Source organism: Solanum tuberosum, unplaced genomic scaffold (assembly GCF_000226075.1).
Source record: "Solanum tuberosum cultivar DM 1-3 516 R44 unplaced genomic scaffold, SolTub_3.0 scf00168, whole genome shotgun sequence".
Taxonomy (NCBI): Eukaryota; Viridiplantae; Streptophyta; class Magnoliopsida; order Solanales; family Solanaceae; genus Solanum; species Solanum tuberosum.
Window position 1 is genome coordinate 278,096 of NW_006239096.1, and position 19,811 is coordinate 297,906.

The 19,811-nt window shown below is 38.4% G+C and overlaps 3 protein-coding genes across 3 annotated transcripts; 1 reads left to right on the plus strand and 2 right to left on the minus strand.

Moving 5' to 3' along the window:
- The first annotated feature begins 970 nt into the window (after positions 1-970).
- Positions 971-4,299, plus strand: LOC102580642 (protein NLP7-like). The gene is made up of 5 exons (XM_006354180.2): positions 971-1,188; positions 1,262-1,725; positions 1,801-1,869; positions 2,281-3,385; positions 3,469-4,299. Exons 1-4 carry the CDS (start codon positions 1,038-1,040, stop codon positions 3,241-3,243), a joined length of 1,647 nt encoding a protein of 548 aa, XP_006354242.1. The 5' UTR covers positions 971-1,037; the 3' UTR covers positions 3,244-3,385; positions 3,469-4,299.
- A 4,669-nt stretch (positions 4,300-8,968) lies between these two features.
- On the minus strand, positions 8,969-10,003 carry LOC107061814 (uncharacterized). The gene is made up of 2 exons (XM_015311694.1): positions 9,368-10,003; positions 8,969-9,046 (listed from the first exon to the last, which is right to left on the minus strand). Exons 1-2 carry the CDS (start codon positions 10,001-10,003, stop codon positions 8,969-8,971), a joined length of 714 nt encoding a protein of 237 aa, XP_015167180.1.
- Positions 10,004-10,602: 599 nt separating this feature from the next.
- Positions 10,603-11,141, minus strand: LOC102580984 (60S ribosomal protein L32-1). Its single transcript, XM_006354181.2, has one exon. The coding sequence runs from the start codon at positions 11,093-11,095 to the stop codon at positions 10,694-10,696; it is 402 nt and encodes a 133-aa protein (XP_006354243.1). The 5' UTR covers positions 11,096-11,141; the 3' UTR covers positions 10,603-10,693.
- Positions 11,142-19,811: the final 8,670 nt, after the last annotated feature.

Consider the following 19,811-nt stretch of genomic DNA (forward strand, 5'->3'; position numbering starts at 1 on the left):
ACAATTTCCACATTGGGTACAACGTGGAGCTTGTTGAACCTCTTGAGCTTCTTGATCCATTTGCACCGTTTCCTTATAAATTGAGCCGGTCAAAGCGTGTGTTTGGTACGGACGAAAACATTTTATGAAATATATTTAATTTTTTAATGTTTGGTTGGAATTAATTTATTTTTCTTAAATTTTTAAAAAATAATTTCACTTCAAAAATTAAGTAAAATATTTTTCAAAACTCTACTTTATTTTTTAACCTTTTTTTACCCTACCCCGTAACTGACCCCTTCCCCCACCATCCCCCACCCCCACCCAGGTCAACCCCATAAAAAAATATTTTTTAGAAATTTTTTCAAATTTAAAAATAATTCATTTTTTTAGAAAATATTTCAAATTTAAAAGCTATTTTTTGGAAAATATTTTCATTCACCAACCAAACATTAAAAAATATTCTCTACTTACCAATCAAACATGAGAAAATAAGTTAGAAATTTATTTGTTTTTCAAGAAAATATTTTCTGATCCTAAATGTAATGGTATTTTAATACTTCTATTTAATTAATGTGATTATAAATGGAGAATTATGGATGATTTCATATAGAGAAAAAGGATAAATGTACTCGTAAATGATATGCAAATACTCTTCGTCATATTTTTGGGACATTGGTGTCCATGCTATCCAAAAACTAGAGTGTATATGCTCTTTACTCTAACGGAAGACAAAATAGGGACACGTGGTGCAATATCTTATCCGTCAATCCAATATTTAATAAATGTTGGGTCGGTAGATAAAATTATGACACGTGTATATATGTTATTATAAAGGGTATATATGCTCTAGTTTTTGGACGGACACCAATGTCCCAAAAATATGACGGAGATATCTACCTACTATTTACGATAGTTTAGGTATATTTGTCCGATTTCCCTTTTATATATTGAACAAATAGTAGTAACTCCGACGACTTTTCGACAGTTGATCCACAACTTTGCTTATATAAGCAACAGAGAAACGGGGCAGAGGCACTGAAATTGTATAATATAGTATGGAGCATGTTGTTCAGCAACCTTCAGATGTGTGTGACCTAATGCCTTGTAAATTGGACTGGTCTCAACTGAAGTCCAATGTCTGGGCATTTTGGAGCAGAAAACAGAAGGACGAGTTGGAATACCAGCGATCCATTAAATCCATCTTTTGTGAGTGAGTCTGTTGTGAATATTTTCCAATTTTTGTTTAGCACTAATCTTTTTATCTTTTTGATAACTCCAGCTTATTCTGTTGTTTCCATCTTTCTAACTGAGAAATGGAGGATCCAATCTGTTATGGAGAAAATGTTGAGTCCAAATATTTCTCTTCTTCAATACTGGGCACCCATCAAGGTCAATGGATCGATTTTCCTGTCCACCGCGGATCAACCATTTGCTTTCTATAACGAACTTGATAAGAGGCTCTCTTCCTACAGGAAGATCTGTCTAGATACTTCGATTCCCATGGACAACTACAGCTACAAGGAAAGCCCCCCTGGACGAGTTTTCTCAAGACGCTTGCCAGAATATAATCCCGATGTCCCAAGCTACTCCTCTGCAGAGTTTCCACTGCTTCAAACTGCAATTCGCTTGGGCATTCATTCTTATTATGCATTTCCAGTTTCCAACCTCCATGATCAGCAGTGCCTTGGTGTATTTGAGATTGTATCAACACAACCATCTCTCCATCTTCCCAATCTTATTAAGGTATTTGCTCAACCACACTTTTGTTTATATCCCGTTTGAACAATTCCATAATCCTTGTTTAATTTTCCATCGTAGTGGTTGAATTTCGAATCAGTTGGGTTGTACATTCCTAACTCATTGGACATACTTTTTGGACCTTCAAAGGTAAGGAGTTGCTGCCTTTTTTATTTTGCCAAAACTAGGGATAAGGCATTAGTATCCCTAGACTATGAACGAAATCGCAGAGACACACCTTAACTAAACTAAGGTCCGATTACCCCGAACTAATTTTTTTTGTAATTTTATACACCTTTTTGGCCTACGTGGCCTCCAAACATCTCCCACGTGCCTCACTTAAGTGGAGTCACGGAGTGTGCCACGTAAGCCAAAAGGTGTACAAAATTACACAAAAAATGAGTTTAGGGGTAGTAGGACCTTAGATTAGTAAATGTGTGTCTTTGAGATTTCGGTCATAGTCTAGGGGTATTTGTGTCTTATCCCGCCGAAACTAAACAAAAAAAATGAAAGTAAAAAAAAGAGATCAGTCCCACTAATTTCATAGCTTATTTTTTATAGCCGCTGGATCATGAAAGACTTGACGATATAGAGGGCAGGTTATATGAGATCCTTGAAAGACATAGTTTACCCTTTGCTCAAATTTGGATTCCTTTTTCTCTACCTAGCTCTTTAGAAGTCTTGTATCGTGTTGGTGGCTCAATCAATGAATGTCCGAAACCAATGTATTATGAGTTCGAATATTCATCTGAGGTCTGTTTTATTGAGAGTGGCAAGGCATTGGTTGGGAGGGCATTTGCATCCCAAGGTTCATGCTTTTGCAAAGATGTTACTCTATTAAGCATCAATGAGTACCCTGTGTTGCCTAGTGCACGAAAAGCTAGATTCACTCAGAGTTTTGCTATTTGCTTGCAAAGTAAATGTGCCAACAATATTGTTTGCGTAGTTGAGCACTTTCTGTCACCCAACGAAATGGTTGTTAGGGATACAAAGACTTACTTAAACATGATTTTATCCACAATGAAAGAACAACTTCCAGGTTTCATGGTTGCTTCTGGGAAAGAACTGGGGCAGAGGATGCTCGTTGAAGTTGTTACTGTTTCCCAGAGTGATGAGCTTGACTCCTTTGAAATTGGCCAACATCTGCCGAATGTTCAATCACTTCAGGGTGGAGGAGAAACAACAGAAATTGGCCAACCTCTGCCGAGTGTTCAATCACTTCAGGATGTAGGTGAAACAATAGAAATTGATTCTTTCTGTCAACAGTCAAATTTACAGAAGAAGTTTAATGTTGCTGCTGCACTACTGGTTCCTTCTTGTTCATCAGACAAGTGTGACTCACTCAACTGTGAAGGGACAGTGGAAGTTGATCCGTCACTGCCTCATCCAATAGAGGAAGCTGTGACAAACAGAGGAACAGTTAACGTGGATGTAGCACATGATGACCACATTGAGGCTACAAGTGATATAATGCAACTTGATTCACACTTTGAGCAACCAAATTTAGAAACTAATTCTGCATGAAATGCAACAACTAACAACGAGATAATTCATTTGCATAATAAAAACGCAATACAAAGAATAGAAAAAGATCATGGGATTACTCGCAAGATTCTGGAGCAGCACTATGGCATGACTCTTGAAGATGCTGCAAAAGATCTACATGGTAAGTTCACTAACTTTAGCGCATATGAAATGATTTATGCATAGGTTCACTGAAATCCCTTTTGTGGACTTCATTTATTGCAGTTAGTCGAGCAACACTGAAACGAATACGTAAAGTATATGGAATCACTAGATGGCCACATCATAAGACTAGAAAGATTAATGTCCATGTTAGTCAAGGCATATCTTTTCAAGGTGCTGAACCATATGTGGTCGATCAACAATGTGTTGCTCTTTCCCAAGAAAAAGGCACAGATTATTTGGGTAACAAGAGATCTCCTGCAACAGGAGTATCTTGTGATAGTGGGATGACTTTAAAGGTTACATATAGAGGTGATATCATAAAGTTTCAACTCTCCCTTTCATCAACGAGGGTAGAATTGGAGGGGGAAGTGGAAAAGAGGCTTAACATATCACTTCAAAGGTTTTCAATCAAGTATCGAGATGAAGACAACGAATGGATTTTGATAACTACTGATTCAAATTTGAGGGATGGGATGCATTCACTAAGGTTGTTGGGAAGGACTACTATGAGATTACGGGTTACCCCAAAAGCTGCCACATGAAATTTCTGCAAGTTTTGTTATGGTTCATCTTCACTGCCAAACGTTAGTGATGTTATGTTTTAGTGACATGGTGTTTGTCTCTTCACTGCTGTGTTGTGGCATGTCTTTGTGCTCAGTGAACAAAGGTGATTAATGCTGTTATGAATGGGGAACTGTCAAATTACGGAAGATGCTTATATATAGAAGAGGAAAACAATCATAGGGCTTATGCTAAGAGTTGTGTCATTTTCTTTTCATTAACTATTTTGTAACTCCCTTTTCTATTCTCCATTTGTTGTTTGATTACATGAACAATCAGTTTGTAAGTTCCTTTGATGATCAATAGACATTTGCTTAATTTGTTACATTATTATTCTTACTCCATGCCTCTCTGCCCTTTTACCATGTTCGATTCTGAGTTCAACACCCTCTTTGAATCGGTGAAGGTGATGCAAGAGAATCATTCTAGTATGGGCTCTTTAATTTGCCGTATGTGATCACTAATGCAGGAGAAGATGCAATCGTACTCCACAGCTTCAGATACTCCAGAGATTTCAGATGCTACAACTATCATCTCTGTGTGAGAGTCAGCTTACAATGATAGTAACACCGGAGGTGGCTGATATCGTGATATCACATCAGGACTCACAGCTTCCTTTTCTTGCTGTTGGAGAAACAATAGGAGCTTGACATGGGGTTTGGCCTCAAGGTGTTCGATGTCAAGCTCCTTAAATTATAGCTAATGAACCGGTACTAAGACACTATTCATAACCCTTTTATTCATACTTTTTTTTTTGTTTTTTTTAAAATGAGATGAAAATACTCTTTGCCCAATTATTTGCAGGAAAGATAATATATAATTGCACCTAATTATCTTTCATACATTAAAAAAGGTATATAAAGTTGTAATTTCTTCTTCACGTAATTATTTATTTTTAAGCTCTCCATTCCTATAAGCTCTTCCATTTTATGGTTATTAGCATCTTAGTTCTATATTAAGATTTTGGGTCCCGTCGTTATAGAAAAACCAATGGGAAAAATTTTTGGGTCGGAAAACTTTTTCATAGTAACTTGAAATTTTCCAACCTAGTCCAGATTTGGACGAAATCGGAGTCATTAAGGTGTGGGGAAATCTGGTAACAATCGGGTGACTTAAATATGATTTTGATTACATGAGTAGATAGCTAACGCGTTAAGGAATCCGTACGACGTTACGGAATTGAATTTGGGTGAGTAGAACTCCTGAAGCTGACTTTGGCGTGAACGAGTATTTTTTAGTGTCGTTGATTGAGGGTGTGTTGTGAAAGGGGAATTTTGGAATTCTTTAAATGGAAAAGGGTCATATTTGCCCTTGTACCTTTAGAAAAGGGTCATATTTACCCTTCGTTATACTTTTTTGATATATTTGCCCCTACCATCCTACTTTGGGCACATATTTCCCCTTGTACAATTAACTTATCATGACACCATTTTCATAAGCCTATGTGGCGCCTACGTGGCTCCATGTGTATATACATTTATTATAATAAAAAAATTACTTTCTATTTAGTATTATATTCGACCCATTTAGTAAAATTCGACCCAACCATTAACCCAATTCTAATATCCACTCTCTCATATCACTTTACCCATTAAAACAGAGATAATACAGAGACAACGGTCTTCAGTTTTCTCCCGTCGCTCGTAATATCTCAGAAGAAGTCCCAGAGAAAAGATCGTTGAGAAGCAAAACTGTGTGTGGAAATAAGCATGTCAATTAGCGCGCGAAAAGAAAAAATACAGAGACAACTTAGATTGAAGGCTTCGATACAGAGAGAAGAGTCATTCATGTCTTGATTCTGCTAATTGGTCGGGTTTCTTGTCTGTCGCTTTAGTTTTACATCTTTAGTTACCGAGTAAGCGAGAGTGAGAAGTTTGAATTTTTATGCAGTTAAGAATTGTGGTGGACAGTGAGAGTGAAGTGGATTTGCTAGTACAGACTCGGAACCTCCGTGATATTGTCGTCCTTGTCATCTGAGGTCTTGCATAGAGGTTTAGCAACACCTCAATCAATTCCCTTCTTGAGATAGAGACCTAGTAACATTTCATGTTCTTTTTTTGTGTACATTAGTTGGTTTTTTCTGTCTCTAACTCCAGTAGTTTGGTGTTGGCTTATGTGATTTTGTTTTCTGTTTTTTGGTGAGGTATTTAGTTTCATCTGCTATGTATTTTGCTTCTTCCATTAGCTTCTTATTATGCTTATGCAAGTTAGCTTGGTATTGTTTATGTAAATATGACATATCTTTGTGCATGAAAATACAAAAGAAATACCGATTTGTGTATGATAGTTCACAAAAAAATTAGTGTAATTTATTCATATTGAATGTTCAACTTCAGCATTACTAGCAAGATGTGTCTTGTGTCCAATGTACAATACATGATAATGTGATTATCAATTTTACTAGCTATTACTAATGTACAATACATGATAATGTGATTATGGGAAACTTTACTAGCTATTACATGAAAGCTTATTGCACTCCGTGAATCGTAACGTATAATTATAAGTCACATCAATTCTGGAGTTGAAGGCTGCAGGTTCAATTCCCAGTTCATCACCATATGATCCTTTTGCATAACTTGTAGCCTGATAAGAGTGCAGAGGCCGTCACGGCCATGAAAGCAATAAAAGACATGCAAACATCAAGACAATTAGAATTTAGAGTTCAAAATAGACTTCTAAATCTAAAGGATCACAAAAATAGACTTCTAAATCTAAAAGCTCACAACTTATATGTTCCAACGTCAAAATACTACATTCATATAAATTATCTAAGCCAATACAAGACAATTAGAATAGCTACTTCAGCATAATAGAGCTCTGCACAAATACAAACACACACACAAAAAATGTAGTTGTGGATTAAACACCATTTCAGCACACAAATACAAACACACACACACAAAATGTAGTTGCAGATTAAACACCATTTCAGCGCGTTAACATTTCACAATTTAACCACTATTTTCAGCAACAACAGGACAATTACATCATAACTAATATAAAGTGGCATAATGTGACATTCATGTTCAATGTTCACCACAAAAAAGAGTAAACTGAAAAGACATTAACTAAAAAGTATTGTCATAAATCAGTAATTAAAGCCCATGAAACATAACAAAAATATTTTTCAACCCAATAGATCACTTTTGTCCTTTTCTTGGCTTCAGTTTCTTAATTTTTTGCCTATTTTGCATCTCCAATTGACCTTGAATTATAACCGTTTTTCCCTTCCATGTGAGGTTGGTTGGTGAGTAGGGAAGATTTGAAGGAACACTCACTCCATTGTGATCACCAACAAAGTTAATAATCCTTGTTCCAGAAGGAATTGGTCCCTCTTGCCTGGCTCGGAATATTGCATTTTCTGACACTACCATTGGCCTTATAGTAGGATCTGGATCATGATTTGGGAAGTTGATTGTCAAATCTGGATGAACGGTATGTTGCAATGTAGTAGCATCTGGCTTGCTTGATCTTTGCTTTGAAGTTTCAGATAACTCAAAATCTAGCGTCTTACTTGGAATGCTTGGTCTTAGACCTGAAAACTGTGGTGCATGATGCATCAATGTTGGTGTAGACATGAAGTTCACAACTTGGCTTGCTTGGGTTGATTGGGGTGCTGTTAGGTTTATCTCTTCAGGTTCATCAATTAATTTCGTGGTTCTTTTCATTGGCTTTGTATTGACAAGCTATTGTAAGTAAAAAATACAAGTTAGAAATCAAACTTCAGGAAAAAAGTAAGTTGCTATTAGCATTGAAGATATTTTACCTTTTTACATCCTTTACTGTTGTGGTTTGGCTCTCCGCAATTGTTACATGTCATAACTCTTCCCTTTCTTGAACTTGCCCACTCGCCTTGCCTCTTAATTGCCTCGTCTTTTTTTTCTGACTCATTTAGTTTTGGGTCTGCCGACCATCTTCACTAGGTCAGGTGGTTCCATTGCTTGATGTGGATCCACCTTCCAAAAAATTTCACTTCTAACAGGTTGCAATTTGTGCCTATAGGTAAGCAGGAATGCCTCTTTGCTATACCACCAACTCATTTCAGTCAAAGGGTCCAACTTGTTGTACAACATTGCAGAAAGTGCATGTGGGCATGGAATTCCATTTAGATCCCATTGTCTACATGTGCATCTCTTCAAAATCATATTTACAGTATGCCTATCACAACCTTCTGTGATCTCATATCCATAATCACCATTGAAATTAACCTTACATTTTTGAGCAATTTTCATGTACTCATTGAACAATTGCATACTCTTTGGGCTAAACCCAGTAGCCGTTTAGTTTTGGGTCTGCCGACCATCTTCACTAGGTCAGGTGGTTCCATTGCTTGATGTGGATCCACCTTCCAAAAATTTTCACTTCTAACAGGTTGCAATTTGTGCCTATAGGTAAGCATGAATGCCTCTTTGCTATACCACCAACTCATTTCACTCAAAGGGTCCAGCTTGTTGTACAACATTGCAGAAATTGCATGTGGGCATGGAATTCCATTTAGATCCCATTGTCTACATGTGCATCTCTTCAAAATCATATTTACAGTATGCCTATCACAACCTTCTGTGATCTCATATCCATAATCACCATTGAAATTAACCTTACATTTTTGAGCAATTTTCATGTACTCATTGAACAATTGCATACTCTTTGGGCTAAACTCAGTATCCCAAAATCTCACTTCATCCTCCCTTTTTCTCAATTGGTTCATGACTTTAGTTCTTATTTCTTCAAGCATTTTGATGATTGGTTTGCCTCTAGCTTCTAGAATCCATTTATTCACCGATTCTGTGAAATTGTTCACCACTTCATAGTTCTTGCACACGGTGTCAAAATAGGCTCTACACCACGCATTGGGAGGATATTTCAGTAAATCTTCAGCTGCTGTTTTATCTAAAGAACCAATCATATTGAGTTTGTCTTTGAAATCTTCCTCATATGTGGTCCATGAACACCACCAAAATACCTTTTGCAGTTCCTCTGACCTCCATGCTTTGCATCAGTTTGCTTCAACATGTTTCGCACAAACTCTGTGATGTGATTTAGGATACACATCTTTCATTGCTTGAAGTAATCCCTGTATGATAAAATTAACAAAAAGAATGAATTTCTAATTTTTCATTTTAGTAATGTCCAGAACTGGAATGAAAGACCTGTCTAGTGCTTTCATTTTACTTCTGACTAGAATTTTAATTTAAGAACTAGACAATGAGACCTGTCTAGTGCTTTCATTTTACTTCTGACCAGAATTTTAATTTAAGAATTGGACAATTCTTCAATTTTAAGTTTTGGATAGAAGTAAAATGAAAGAACTGGACAGCGATTGAAGCTTTAGAAATGAACTTAAAAGTTAATGTAAAAAAGAATTAGCTGGAAAAAAATAATTCAGATATGTTACCTTCTGCATGTCTGAAATGAAGGTTATTCCTTCACCCACCTCCTTGAGATCTAATGACCTTTTAAGATGGCCTAAAAACCAGTTCCATGTTCTTTTTGTTTCTTTGTCAACAACTGCCCAAGCAATAAGGTAACTATGGGACTGACAATCTTGACCAACAACAGTTAACAATTGGTCCTTGGCTTTCCCTTTTAAAAAGGTTCCATCTAAGCCAATAAAGGGTCTTAACCCATCCTTAAAACCCATTTTAAGTGCGTGAAAGCAAATGAACATCCTCAAGAATCTTCGTTTTCCATTGGCAAGTGCATCCTTCGATATATTTATAATCACATCACTTCCTGGATTACTAGACCTTAGCTCATTTGCATAAGCCTCAAGTCTATTATAATCATCTGTAAAGCTTCCTTCAAGTTTTTCCAAAATCAATTGCTTAGCTCGCTTGCACTTACCATGACTAACATTAACATCAAATCTTTCTTTTAAATCATCCCTCATATCCTTGATCTTGTACTTTGGGTCATTTTGCAATTTAGACTTGAAATAATATGTTATTATAAGATGATCAACCCTTCCATTGTCAAATGCTTCGTTACAATCATGCGTATTTTTCAAGGTTTTTATTCTAACCCCCGACATGTCTTTATCTCCAGAAATATGTAATGAAAAACGCATCCTGCAACACACTCATACCTCAACCTTGATGGATCACTTTTCAACTGCTTCAAGTTTCTTTTGTTTACAAGAGCATACAAGTTAATGCATAATCTAGCTTCGGGTATATCCTTGAAGCTCATACCTATGCATAACTCCTTGTAATCTAGCAACGTTTCATCAATGATCCTATTTTTTTGAAAGGCAATCTTATTCAAGTCATCAGAATCATACTCTACCTCGACATGATTATCATCACTCTCATTATCACTCTCACCGTCAGTTCCAACTTCAGTTGTTGCAACATATGACTCAGAATGTTGAGAAATATTATGAACTTCTATTAATTCCTCGCCTTCATCTACATCATATATGTTAAGGACCTTAAATTCTTCAGACACTAAGTACAATAACTGCCTTATACCATTATCGCCATCTATCTCGTAATAGTTACCAGAGGGAACGGTAACAATAAAGTTGTTGAACACCTAAATATCCAAACTTACTGTTGTACTCGTTTACGATATCAATAAAGGTAAGGAGGTCAGGATCATAACCTGTCCAAGTATCGATTAATTTCTTCCTTCGGGAAAAACAGAGTACTAATTAAACAAAACACAAGGAACAGGTTCAAACACTAAAACAATATAGAGATCACATCTAAAGCCAAAATGCTCATTCATCCTCCTGGCTGTGCAACCTAGCAAGCTTGTTTGTTATGACAACGTCGAGTTGGGCAGCTCGCTCGACAATCTCTTTCCTCTTTCTGGTGGAAACATTATGTGCGATTTCTGCACAGTAAGTTCTGTTGTGCATCATTAGGATCTCAAGCTCACTAGCATTATGCACAACAAACTTCTTGAAGCCATTAGGAAGATAGTGGCGAGTCTTCTTGTCTGACCCGTATCCAATATTGGGCATCAAGACACATCCCTTGAACTTTCTCCTCACTCTGGAATCAATACCCTTGGGTCTGCGCCAGCTTTCCTTGACAGTGATTCTTCGGTCACTCTGAGGTCTAATAAACCTCTTCACTCTCTTCTTCACGACCTTCTTGTTAAGCAGAGGCACGACCATTGTTGTTGTTCTACCTTACCTTTGGAACTAGGGTTTCTGCTAAGCCGCAAACTCCTTCGGTTGGGTCGAATATAATACTAAATAGAAAGTAATTTTTTTATTATAATAAATGTATATACACATGGAGCCACGTAGGTGCCACATAGGCTTATAAAAATGGTGTCATGATAAGTTAATTGTACAAGGGCAAATGTGTGACCAAAGTAGGATGGTAGGGGCAAATATATCAAAAAAGTATAACGAAGGGTAAATATGACCCTTTTCTAAGAGTTCAGGGGCAGATATGACCCTTTTCCGTTCTTTAAATAGCTCTATGTCTCGTGCAACCCGCTTTGGCGGAGAATTTGGTCGCTCTGGCGTCGTCACTGTAGCGGGCTGGGTGCTACTGTGGCGGGCCAAACGCGACTTAAAGTCATAAATAAATCCCTAAACGACCTTTTTCTGTACTTTTTGATTTTTAGAGCTAAGGAACAAACCCCAGGCAACTCCTACTGGTTTTCCACCATTCTTGAGGCTAAAGGTAAGGTTTTTAACTCCCCAAATCCGTTTTTTTATCTGTAGAACGTAATGGAATGAGTAAATATTGATGGGGATGGGTTTTGATCTAGATTCTATGGTGGAAACAACCTTAAATTTGATAATTGGGATCATGGGTTGATCTAAGGTTCATAGAATTGTTAGTAATTCGGGTAATTAGTGATTGTTTATTGATTCCCATATTGTATTGATTGTTTGGAGACCAAGAACAAGCGGAACAAATCCGGAAAGGGAAGGATCAAGTTTCCTAGGGTTTCAAGCTTGTTTCGAGTTAGGTGATGGTTGTGATTCTATGATTGTGTGATGTATATTTGTTCTTGCTTCATTATGATACATGTATGTATGTGAATATTGCATTATTGATCACACATGTTGTAAATGAGATAGATGAATGACTATATGCCATTAATCACTTTTTGATTGTAAGATTATTGAGAATGTACTTATGATTATGATTGTGGTGTGTGATGGGATCGGATACCACGTTCCGATATACTAATTGGGATCGGTTACCACGTTCCGGCATAAATATGGGATCGGTTGTCACTTTTCGGCGTAACTATTGGATCGGGTACCACGTTTCGGTATGCTAACTGTTTGGGTTTGGGTTCCATGAGAGGACCAATGACTTGTCAATTGTATATCTTGAGAAATGTGAAGTTGTTTGTTGTTCATTGTTCGTTGTTTGTTGTTTGTATTGTTGATAATATTGTATATGTTCGATATATGCATGCGATTATATTGTTGTTAACTTGCTTGTGTTACACTTAGTGGGATAACCGTGTGATCCTACCAGTACATTGTAGTTGTGTATTGATACTATACTTGCTTTTATTTTTGTTGAGTACAGGGCATCTTCAGGCGGCTATTGACAAACCTCGTCTAGAAGATTAGTGATCTTGTTCGAATTCAAGGGTGGGCCAATTCTTTCGGGCTGCCATGAGTTCTCCTTTCGTCTATATCTATATTTCGGACTTAGACTTTTCTAGTTAGTTATAGTTCATTAGTTTGGGGTTGTAACCCTTCTTGTTTAGACTTATGGATCTTGTTACATGTTTTGGTACATTGACTTTCAGGTTCTAGGTATTTAATTCCGCATTGTTTAGTTTAGTTGTTAGATCTCTTGTTGAAGTTTATGAGAACTTCATTAATTAGTTATTCAATCTACTTCCTTAGTTTAAATGCCTTAGTTTTTGGTTTAGTTGCTTGTTTTGGATTGTAGTAGTGGTTCTCCCACCGGAGGGTTAGTGTGGGTGTCAATTACGATGGCCTGGGTCGTGACAAAGTTGGTATCAGAGCTAGGTTCGTTGATCTCGATGCATCGAAACGAGTCTAGTAGAGTCTCGCGGAATGGTACGGGAATGCCTTTACTTTTCTTCGAGAGGCTATAGGACTTTAGGAAATCTCTCTATTTTCTTCTTGTCTCCTTTTGTGCTATAACTTGATTCCAATTGGTATGTGTCGATTCAAATTGATATCTAACCTCCTTCACTCTTCTGTCCACAGATGGTTAATACTAGGTTCAACGGCGTCAGGCCAGTAGGTCCCGTCAATGCTCCGGTTGAAGAATCTGCAGCGAGAGGTCGTGGTTGAGCCAGGGGATAGAGGAAGAGTTAAGGGTAGAGGTCGTGGAAGAGTAGCACCTATTGGGCCTGGATCTCCTGTTGAGAATGCTCCTATGAATGAGAACCCTCCTGCGCAGCATGAAGAGATAGAGGAGAATGTGGATGTCAAGGATGTTGAGGAGATTGGACAAGAGGAAGAGGTGTAGGCTGGGACTACATGTGTTCCTCATTTGTATCCAGTACTAGCTCAACAGATTATGTCGTTCTTGAAGGGATTGGTTGGTCCTGGAGTGCTTCTTTCTGTTCAAGCAACTCAAGCTCCCGCTAATCCCCCTGTTGCTAGCACTGTGCCCAAGACGGGTAGGACTGTAGGTAATGATGCTTTCTTCCGTCCTTTGTTGGGTTCCGTTATGACTAGTAGTAATGAGCATGAAATGTTGAATAAGTTTTTGAAGCTAAAGCCTCCTGTATTTCTTAGTTCTGAGAGTGAGGATGCTTATGAGCTCATCTTAGATTGCTATGAGAGGCTTCATAAGTTGGGAATTGTTCATCAGCATGGGGTTGAGTTCGTGTCCTTTCGACTTCAAGGTGAGGCCAACAATGGTGGAGAGCTTATATAGAATGCAAATCTTCTACTTTACCTCCACTTACTTGGACCCAATTTCATGCTCTGTTTCTAGAGAAGTATGTGCCTAAGACTTTGAGGGATCGCAAGAAGAATGAGTTCATGGCTTTGGAGCAAGGTGGTACGACTGTGGCTGCTTATAAGGCCAAGTTCCATGTCTTGTCTAGATATGCTACTCAATTGATGGCTACTGAGGAGGAGAATATTTGTTTATTCATTAGAGGATTGAACTCTGAGTTGCAAGTATTATTTGTTCATATGACTTCCGCAGGGAAAAGTTTTAATGAAGCGACAAACTATGTGTCACACCCCGAGATACCCTCGAGACACGGACACGGGACCTAGGACCACAAGTGATCCCAAGCTAACCATGCTGGCATGATCATGAGCATACTAAAGATAATAAATTGATGCGGAAGCTAAATAATAAATAAAATGAAATAGATGGGGAATACCCATATACTATAACTGAGATAAATGAAAATTAATGAGTTTAATACAAAAAAGATATTAACTCAATACTAAGCTGAATCTAACTATGTCTGAAAATAGCCTCTAACTGACTAGAAATGCTGGGACAAGCCCCAACTAAGTCTATCAAAACTGAAACTAAAGGACTAAAAAATACTGAAAAGAAACTCATGACTATTGTCCTCGGAGAATGAGGACTCACCACTGATTCTACTAAACTGGAGATCAGGAACCGATCTAAGCGTGATCTGGATGCTAAGAACCTGAACCTACATCATGAGAAGATGTAGCGCACGTATGCGTCAGTACTTGAAAGGTACTGAGCATGGAGGATAGAGTAAAGCTGAAATAACATATAACTGAACAAAGCAATGAAATAATCTGAACATGATATAGATACTGAATACTGAACTAACTGAATACAATGACCAATTTATAACATGCTGAGACTGAATATACTGATAAATAGTCAATGCAATAGAATTTGACTGAACTGTGGGAGCTACTAATAACTGACATAAAACCACATGAGCTAAATATGGAGTCCGATGTATACACCCCATCGAGAGGAGCCAATACACCCGACCAAAGGTGTAGAGGCATGTTGGTGTGATCACTAAAATGATGCCCATAGAGGGGACTTACACCTACGTGGCTCGTAGTTCTGGGACTATATGGGTACGCTAAACCCTAGTCCAACTCAGTATTATACTACTCCTAATAGATTAAGTGATTAACACATTATGACTGAATTTATGTAATACTGGATAGCTCAAAACTGAACATGCAAAACTGAGAATGCAACAATTAATCTGATAATGATGCATTCATAAACTGAGGCATGTATAACTAAATACTGAAATATCTGACCTAGCATGTGTAATTCAAGAACTAAAGAAATACATAGCTAGGGTTCTGAAGTTCATGCAATAAACTGAGCAATAACATGATAACATGATTTGGAACATTAAAATAATTAATACATAATGATCTGTTGAAATTCTAGAAACCCTAGGTCTGTTCATAATCATGGAATCAAGAATCTGACTGAATTCTAGGGACCTAATGGGTGAAAGGAACCCATTAGTGAAATCCCACATACCTGGTAATGAATTCCACGGAGAAATCTTTCAATTTCGGGGCTAGAACTGATGGAACTTTGCTGTGTTCTTGAACTAGGGTTCTTGACTTTTTTTCTCCTCTCTTGATTATAATTTTCTGAGCTTTGATTAATGACTTGACTTAGGTAAGTTCTAGGCTTAAACTGACTAAAACCTCATTATTAGGGTCTAAACGACGTATCTTAGGGGTCCAACCAAATAGGAAAAGACCAAAAGACCCTTGACTTAACTATTGTCAGAGTGATCGATGAACTGGACCTACGGGCCGTAGTTCAATCTACGGTCCGTAGATTGGGGTCGTAAGTCAAGTCTGCTCGACAGGGCTTCACTAAAACAAGAATACCTTTTTACTTGGAGGTCGAATTTTAGCAAACCTGGTGGCGTTGGAAAGAGGATTAAATTATCTATTATATCATAGGGTCATGGGACACCTTATTCATTTTGTGCTAAGAGTTATGACCATTTAAAGTTGACCTAATCAACAATTTCCTCTAACAGGCTGTTAACCCCCACTTACGGTCAGACTTACGGATCGTATATCGAACGACGGTCCGTGCTGGTAGGCTGTAGTTCGTGTCAGAGGCTGGGTAAAAGGGTCTTGATCCACGGACACAGACCACGCACGGTGGTTTGACTTACAGACCATAGGTCTGTCTGTGGGTCGAGACTTAGCCAATTTTCTAAGCTGGGTTTTGGGGAGGGGTTGCAGTGCTGAGCCACGGACCACCAACACGGGCCGTGGTCTAACCTACGGTCCGTGGATGAAAACCGTGGGTTGCACCTACAACTTCTCAAAATCTGTATTTTTGGTATGTTTCAGATATGTGGTGTTACACTATGTTAAGAAAGTTGAGGGGGTAATACGAGATGGTCAAACCAAGGCATTGGCAAAAAGGGCCAAGAACTCGGGTAACTTCAAAGTTCTTACACCAGGGAGTTCGGAAGGCCAACGCTTGTAGCCTAGCCAATTCAATCTGTCATGCCCGTCTCTACATGTAATATTCGTGAACTCCATTTTATAATTTTGTTCAGGATAGCGCACCTTCAGCTGGCAGTAGGTCATCCTTTGATCGTGTATGTTATAATTATGGAGAACTTGGACATATGAGGAGAGATTGTCCCCATCCACGTGTGTTTGAGTCCGCGCAACAATAGACTAAGGAAGTGGTACCCGCGGGAAATGGTAATAATGGTCTAGGGCATCCACAAGGTGGGTAAGGAGGTATTCAGCGACGTCGTGGAGGTAGAAGGAATGGTAATGCAGGCAGAGGTAACGTGAAATCAGGCAGGGAAGTGGTTCGTCAAGATGATAGGGCTCAGTGTTATGCCTTTCCGGGCAATATTAAGGCAGAGACATCTGACGCGGTGATCACATGTACTATTCTTGTCTGTGACCGGATGGCTAATGTGTTATTTGATCCGGGTTCTACTTATTTTTATGTATCTGTGCGATTTGCCTCAAAGTTTGATATGATTTGTGATGTACTTGATTCCCCTATCCATGTTTCTACCCAAGTTGGAGAGTCAGTCATAGTCACCCATGTCTATCGTGCATGTCCTATTTTGTTTATGGTTTTCTGACTTGGGCTAATTTGGTGATTTTAGATATGACTGACTTTAATATTATCTTAGGAACGACTTGGTTGTCCCCCTATTATGTTGTGTTAAATTGTAATACTAAGTCTGTAACTCTAGAAATTTCGGGAAGGGAAAAATTAGAGCAGGAAGGGGTGTACAAGTCTAAGCAAGCTAAGATCATATACTCTATTCGGGCTAGGAAACTAGTAGGGTAGGGTTGTTTAGCTTATTTGGCTCATATCCGGGATGTTGAGGTTGAGTCTCCATCTATTGAGTTTATTTCTGTGGTGTCAGAATTTAGAGTAGTGTTCCCTACTGATTTTCCTGGTATGCCTCCGGATAGAGGTACGCGCCCCATTTCTATTCCTCCATATCGTATGGCTCTGGCGGAATTAAGAGAGCTTAAGGCTCAAATCCAAGAGCTTCTTAATAAGGGATTTCTTCGACCTAGTGCTTCCCCATAGGGTGCCCCAATTTTGTTTGTTAAGAAAAATGATGGTAGCATGAGAATGTGTATAGATTACAGGCAATTGAATAGGATCACTATTCAAAACAAGCATCTTTTGCCACGAATAGATGATCTTTTTGACCAATTGCAAGGTGCTTCAGTCCTCTCTAAAATTGATCTAAGGTTTGGTTACCATCAATTAAAAATTAGGCCTGAGGATGTGCCCAAGATGGCATTTAGAACCCGCTATGGGCACTATGAGTTCCTAGTTATGTCCTTCGGTTTGACTAATGCACCTCCAGCTTTTATGAGCTTGATGAATGGGGTGCTCAAACCATTTCTTTATTCGTTTGTGATAGTCTTCATTGATGATATTTTGGTCTATTCAAAAAGTGAGGAAGAGCATGCTGACCATCTTCGTATTGTTCTGGGTGTTTTTGGGAAACAAAGGTTGTATGCTAAATTTTCTAAGTGTGAATTTTGGTTGACTTCTGTTGCATTTTTGGGACATGTAGTTTTGAAGGAAGGGGATCCTCAAAAGATTGAGGCGGTTAAAAATTGGGTTCGGCCTAGCTCTGTGACAGAAGTTTGGAGTTTTTTGGGGCTCGCTAGCTACTACCATCGATTTGTGAAGAATTTTACTTTTATTGCCACTCACTTGACTAATTTGACTAAGAAGGAGATTCCATTTGAAAGGACTGAAAAATGTGAGGAGAGCTTTTAAAATCTCAAGACTCTTTTGACCACCGCACCTATTCTTGCGCTACCAATTGAAGGTAAATACTTTGTTATTTATTGTGATGCTTATCATTCTGGGTTGGGCGCTGTACTAATGCAGGATAAGAATGTTATAGCCTATGCGTCGCGCCAATTGAAGGTGCATGGGAGGAATTATCCAACACATGATTTGAAGTTGGCAGCTGTAGTATTTGCTCTTAAGATCTGGCGGCATTATCTTTATGGTGTTAAGTGTGAAGTGCTTACTAATCATCATAGTTTACAACATGTGTTCACCCAAAAGGATCTGAATTTGAGACAACGAAGGTGGATGGAGTTACTTAAGGATTATGATGTGACCATTCAATACCATCCGAGTAAGGCTAATGTAGTGGCAGCCGCTTTGAGTCGAAAAACGGTGAGTATGGGTAGTTTAGCTTGCTTGAGTGTAACTAAGTGACCTTTGGCTAGGGAAATTCAGACCTTGGAGTCTAAGTTCATGCAGTTGGGTATCTCTGAAAGAGGTGGGGTGTTAGCCAATATTGAAGTTAAGGCCACGTTCATTGAGGAAATCAAGGCCTAACAATTTGAGGATGAAAATTTGAACGAGCTCAAGAAGAGGATGGAATTGGGTAAGGCATAAGAGACCACTCTTAATGCAGAAGGTTTACTCAGTGTTAAAGGGAGTATTTGTGTTCCTTGAGTTGATGACTTGATTAAAACATTATTGATAGAATCCCATGGTTCGCGATATTCCATTCATCTAGGTGTGACCAAGATGTACCATGATTTGACGCGAATTTATTAGTGGCCGGGGATGAAGAAAGACATAGCGGAGTTTGTGGCTAAGTGCCAAATTGCCAACAAGTGAATTATGAAGACCAAAGGCCTGCGGCTTTACTTCAAAGAATACCAATTCCGGAATGGAAGTGGGAAATGATAGTCATGGATTTTTGTGGTTGGTCTTCCCAAGACCTTAAGGAAGTTTGATTCGATTTGGGTAGTAGTTGAAAGATTGACTAAGTCATCCCATTTTATTCCGGTAAGAATAGATTATAATGTTGAACAATTGGCTAAGATTTATGTGAAGGAGATAGAGAGGTTGCATGGAGTACCCCTTGCTATCATATCAGACCGTGGTATCCAATTCACTTCCAAGTTTTGGAGGAAATTGCATGATGATTTGGGCAACTCACTTTTAGTACAACCTTCCATCTACAGACAGACGGGCAGTCAGAGAGGACTATTCATGTGTTAGAAGACATGTTGAGGGCATGTGTGATTGATTTTGGAGGGCATTGGGATACATTCATACCTTTGTCTGAGTTCTCATGTAATAATAGTTATCACTCCAACGTAGATATGACACCATTTGAGGCACTCTAAGGGAGGGGATGCAGATCAACCATATGTTGGTTTGAGGTTGGAGATGTGAAACTTTTGGGGGTTGATTTAGTGAAGGATGATCAAGATAAGGTGAGGAGTATTCAAGCTAAGCTTTTAGCAGCCCAGAGTATATAGAAGAATTATGCGAATCATAAGGTAAGAGACATGACGTTTCAAACCGGTGAGAATGTTCTTCTTAAGGTATTGATGAATCCACAAATTGGACTCATTTAGGGCTTTATTTTGATAGAAATAGTGTCCTCAAATG

Bases quoted from the DNA above. Each gene is read 5' to 3' on its own strand.
- LOC102580984 (XM_006354181.2), bottom strand. From the start codon at position 11,095: ATGGTCGTGCCTCTGCTTAACAAGAAGGTCGTGAAGAAGAGAGTGAAG.
- LOC107061814 (XM_015311694.1), bottom strand. From the start codon at position 10,003: ATGTCGGGGGTTAGAATAAAAACCTTGAAAAATACGCATGATTGTAAC. The intron at 9,047-9,367 runs GTAACATATCTG...TTTATCATACAG, and splicing joins TCATTTCAGACATGCAGAAG to GGATTACTTCAAGCAATGAA.
- LOC102580642 (XM_006354180.2), top strand. From the start codon at position 1,038: ATGGAGCATGTTGTTCAGCAACCTTCAGATGTGTGTGACCTAATGCCT. The intron at 1,189-1,261 runs GTGAGTGAGTCT...TGATAACTCCAG, and splicing joins ATCCATTAAATCCATCTTTT to CTTATTCTGTTGTTTCCATC. The intron at 1,870-2,280 runs GTAAGGAGTTGC...TATTTTTTATAG, and splicing joins TACTTTTTGGACCTTCAAAG to CCGCTGGATCATGAAAGACT.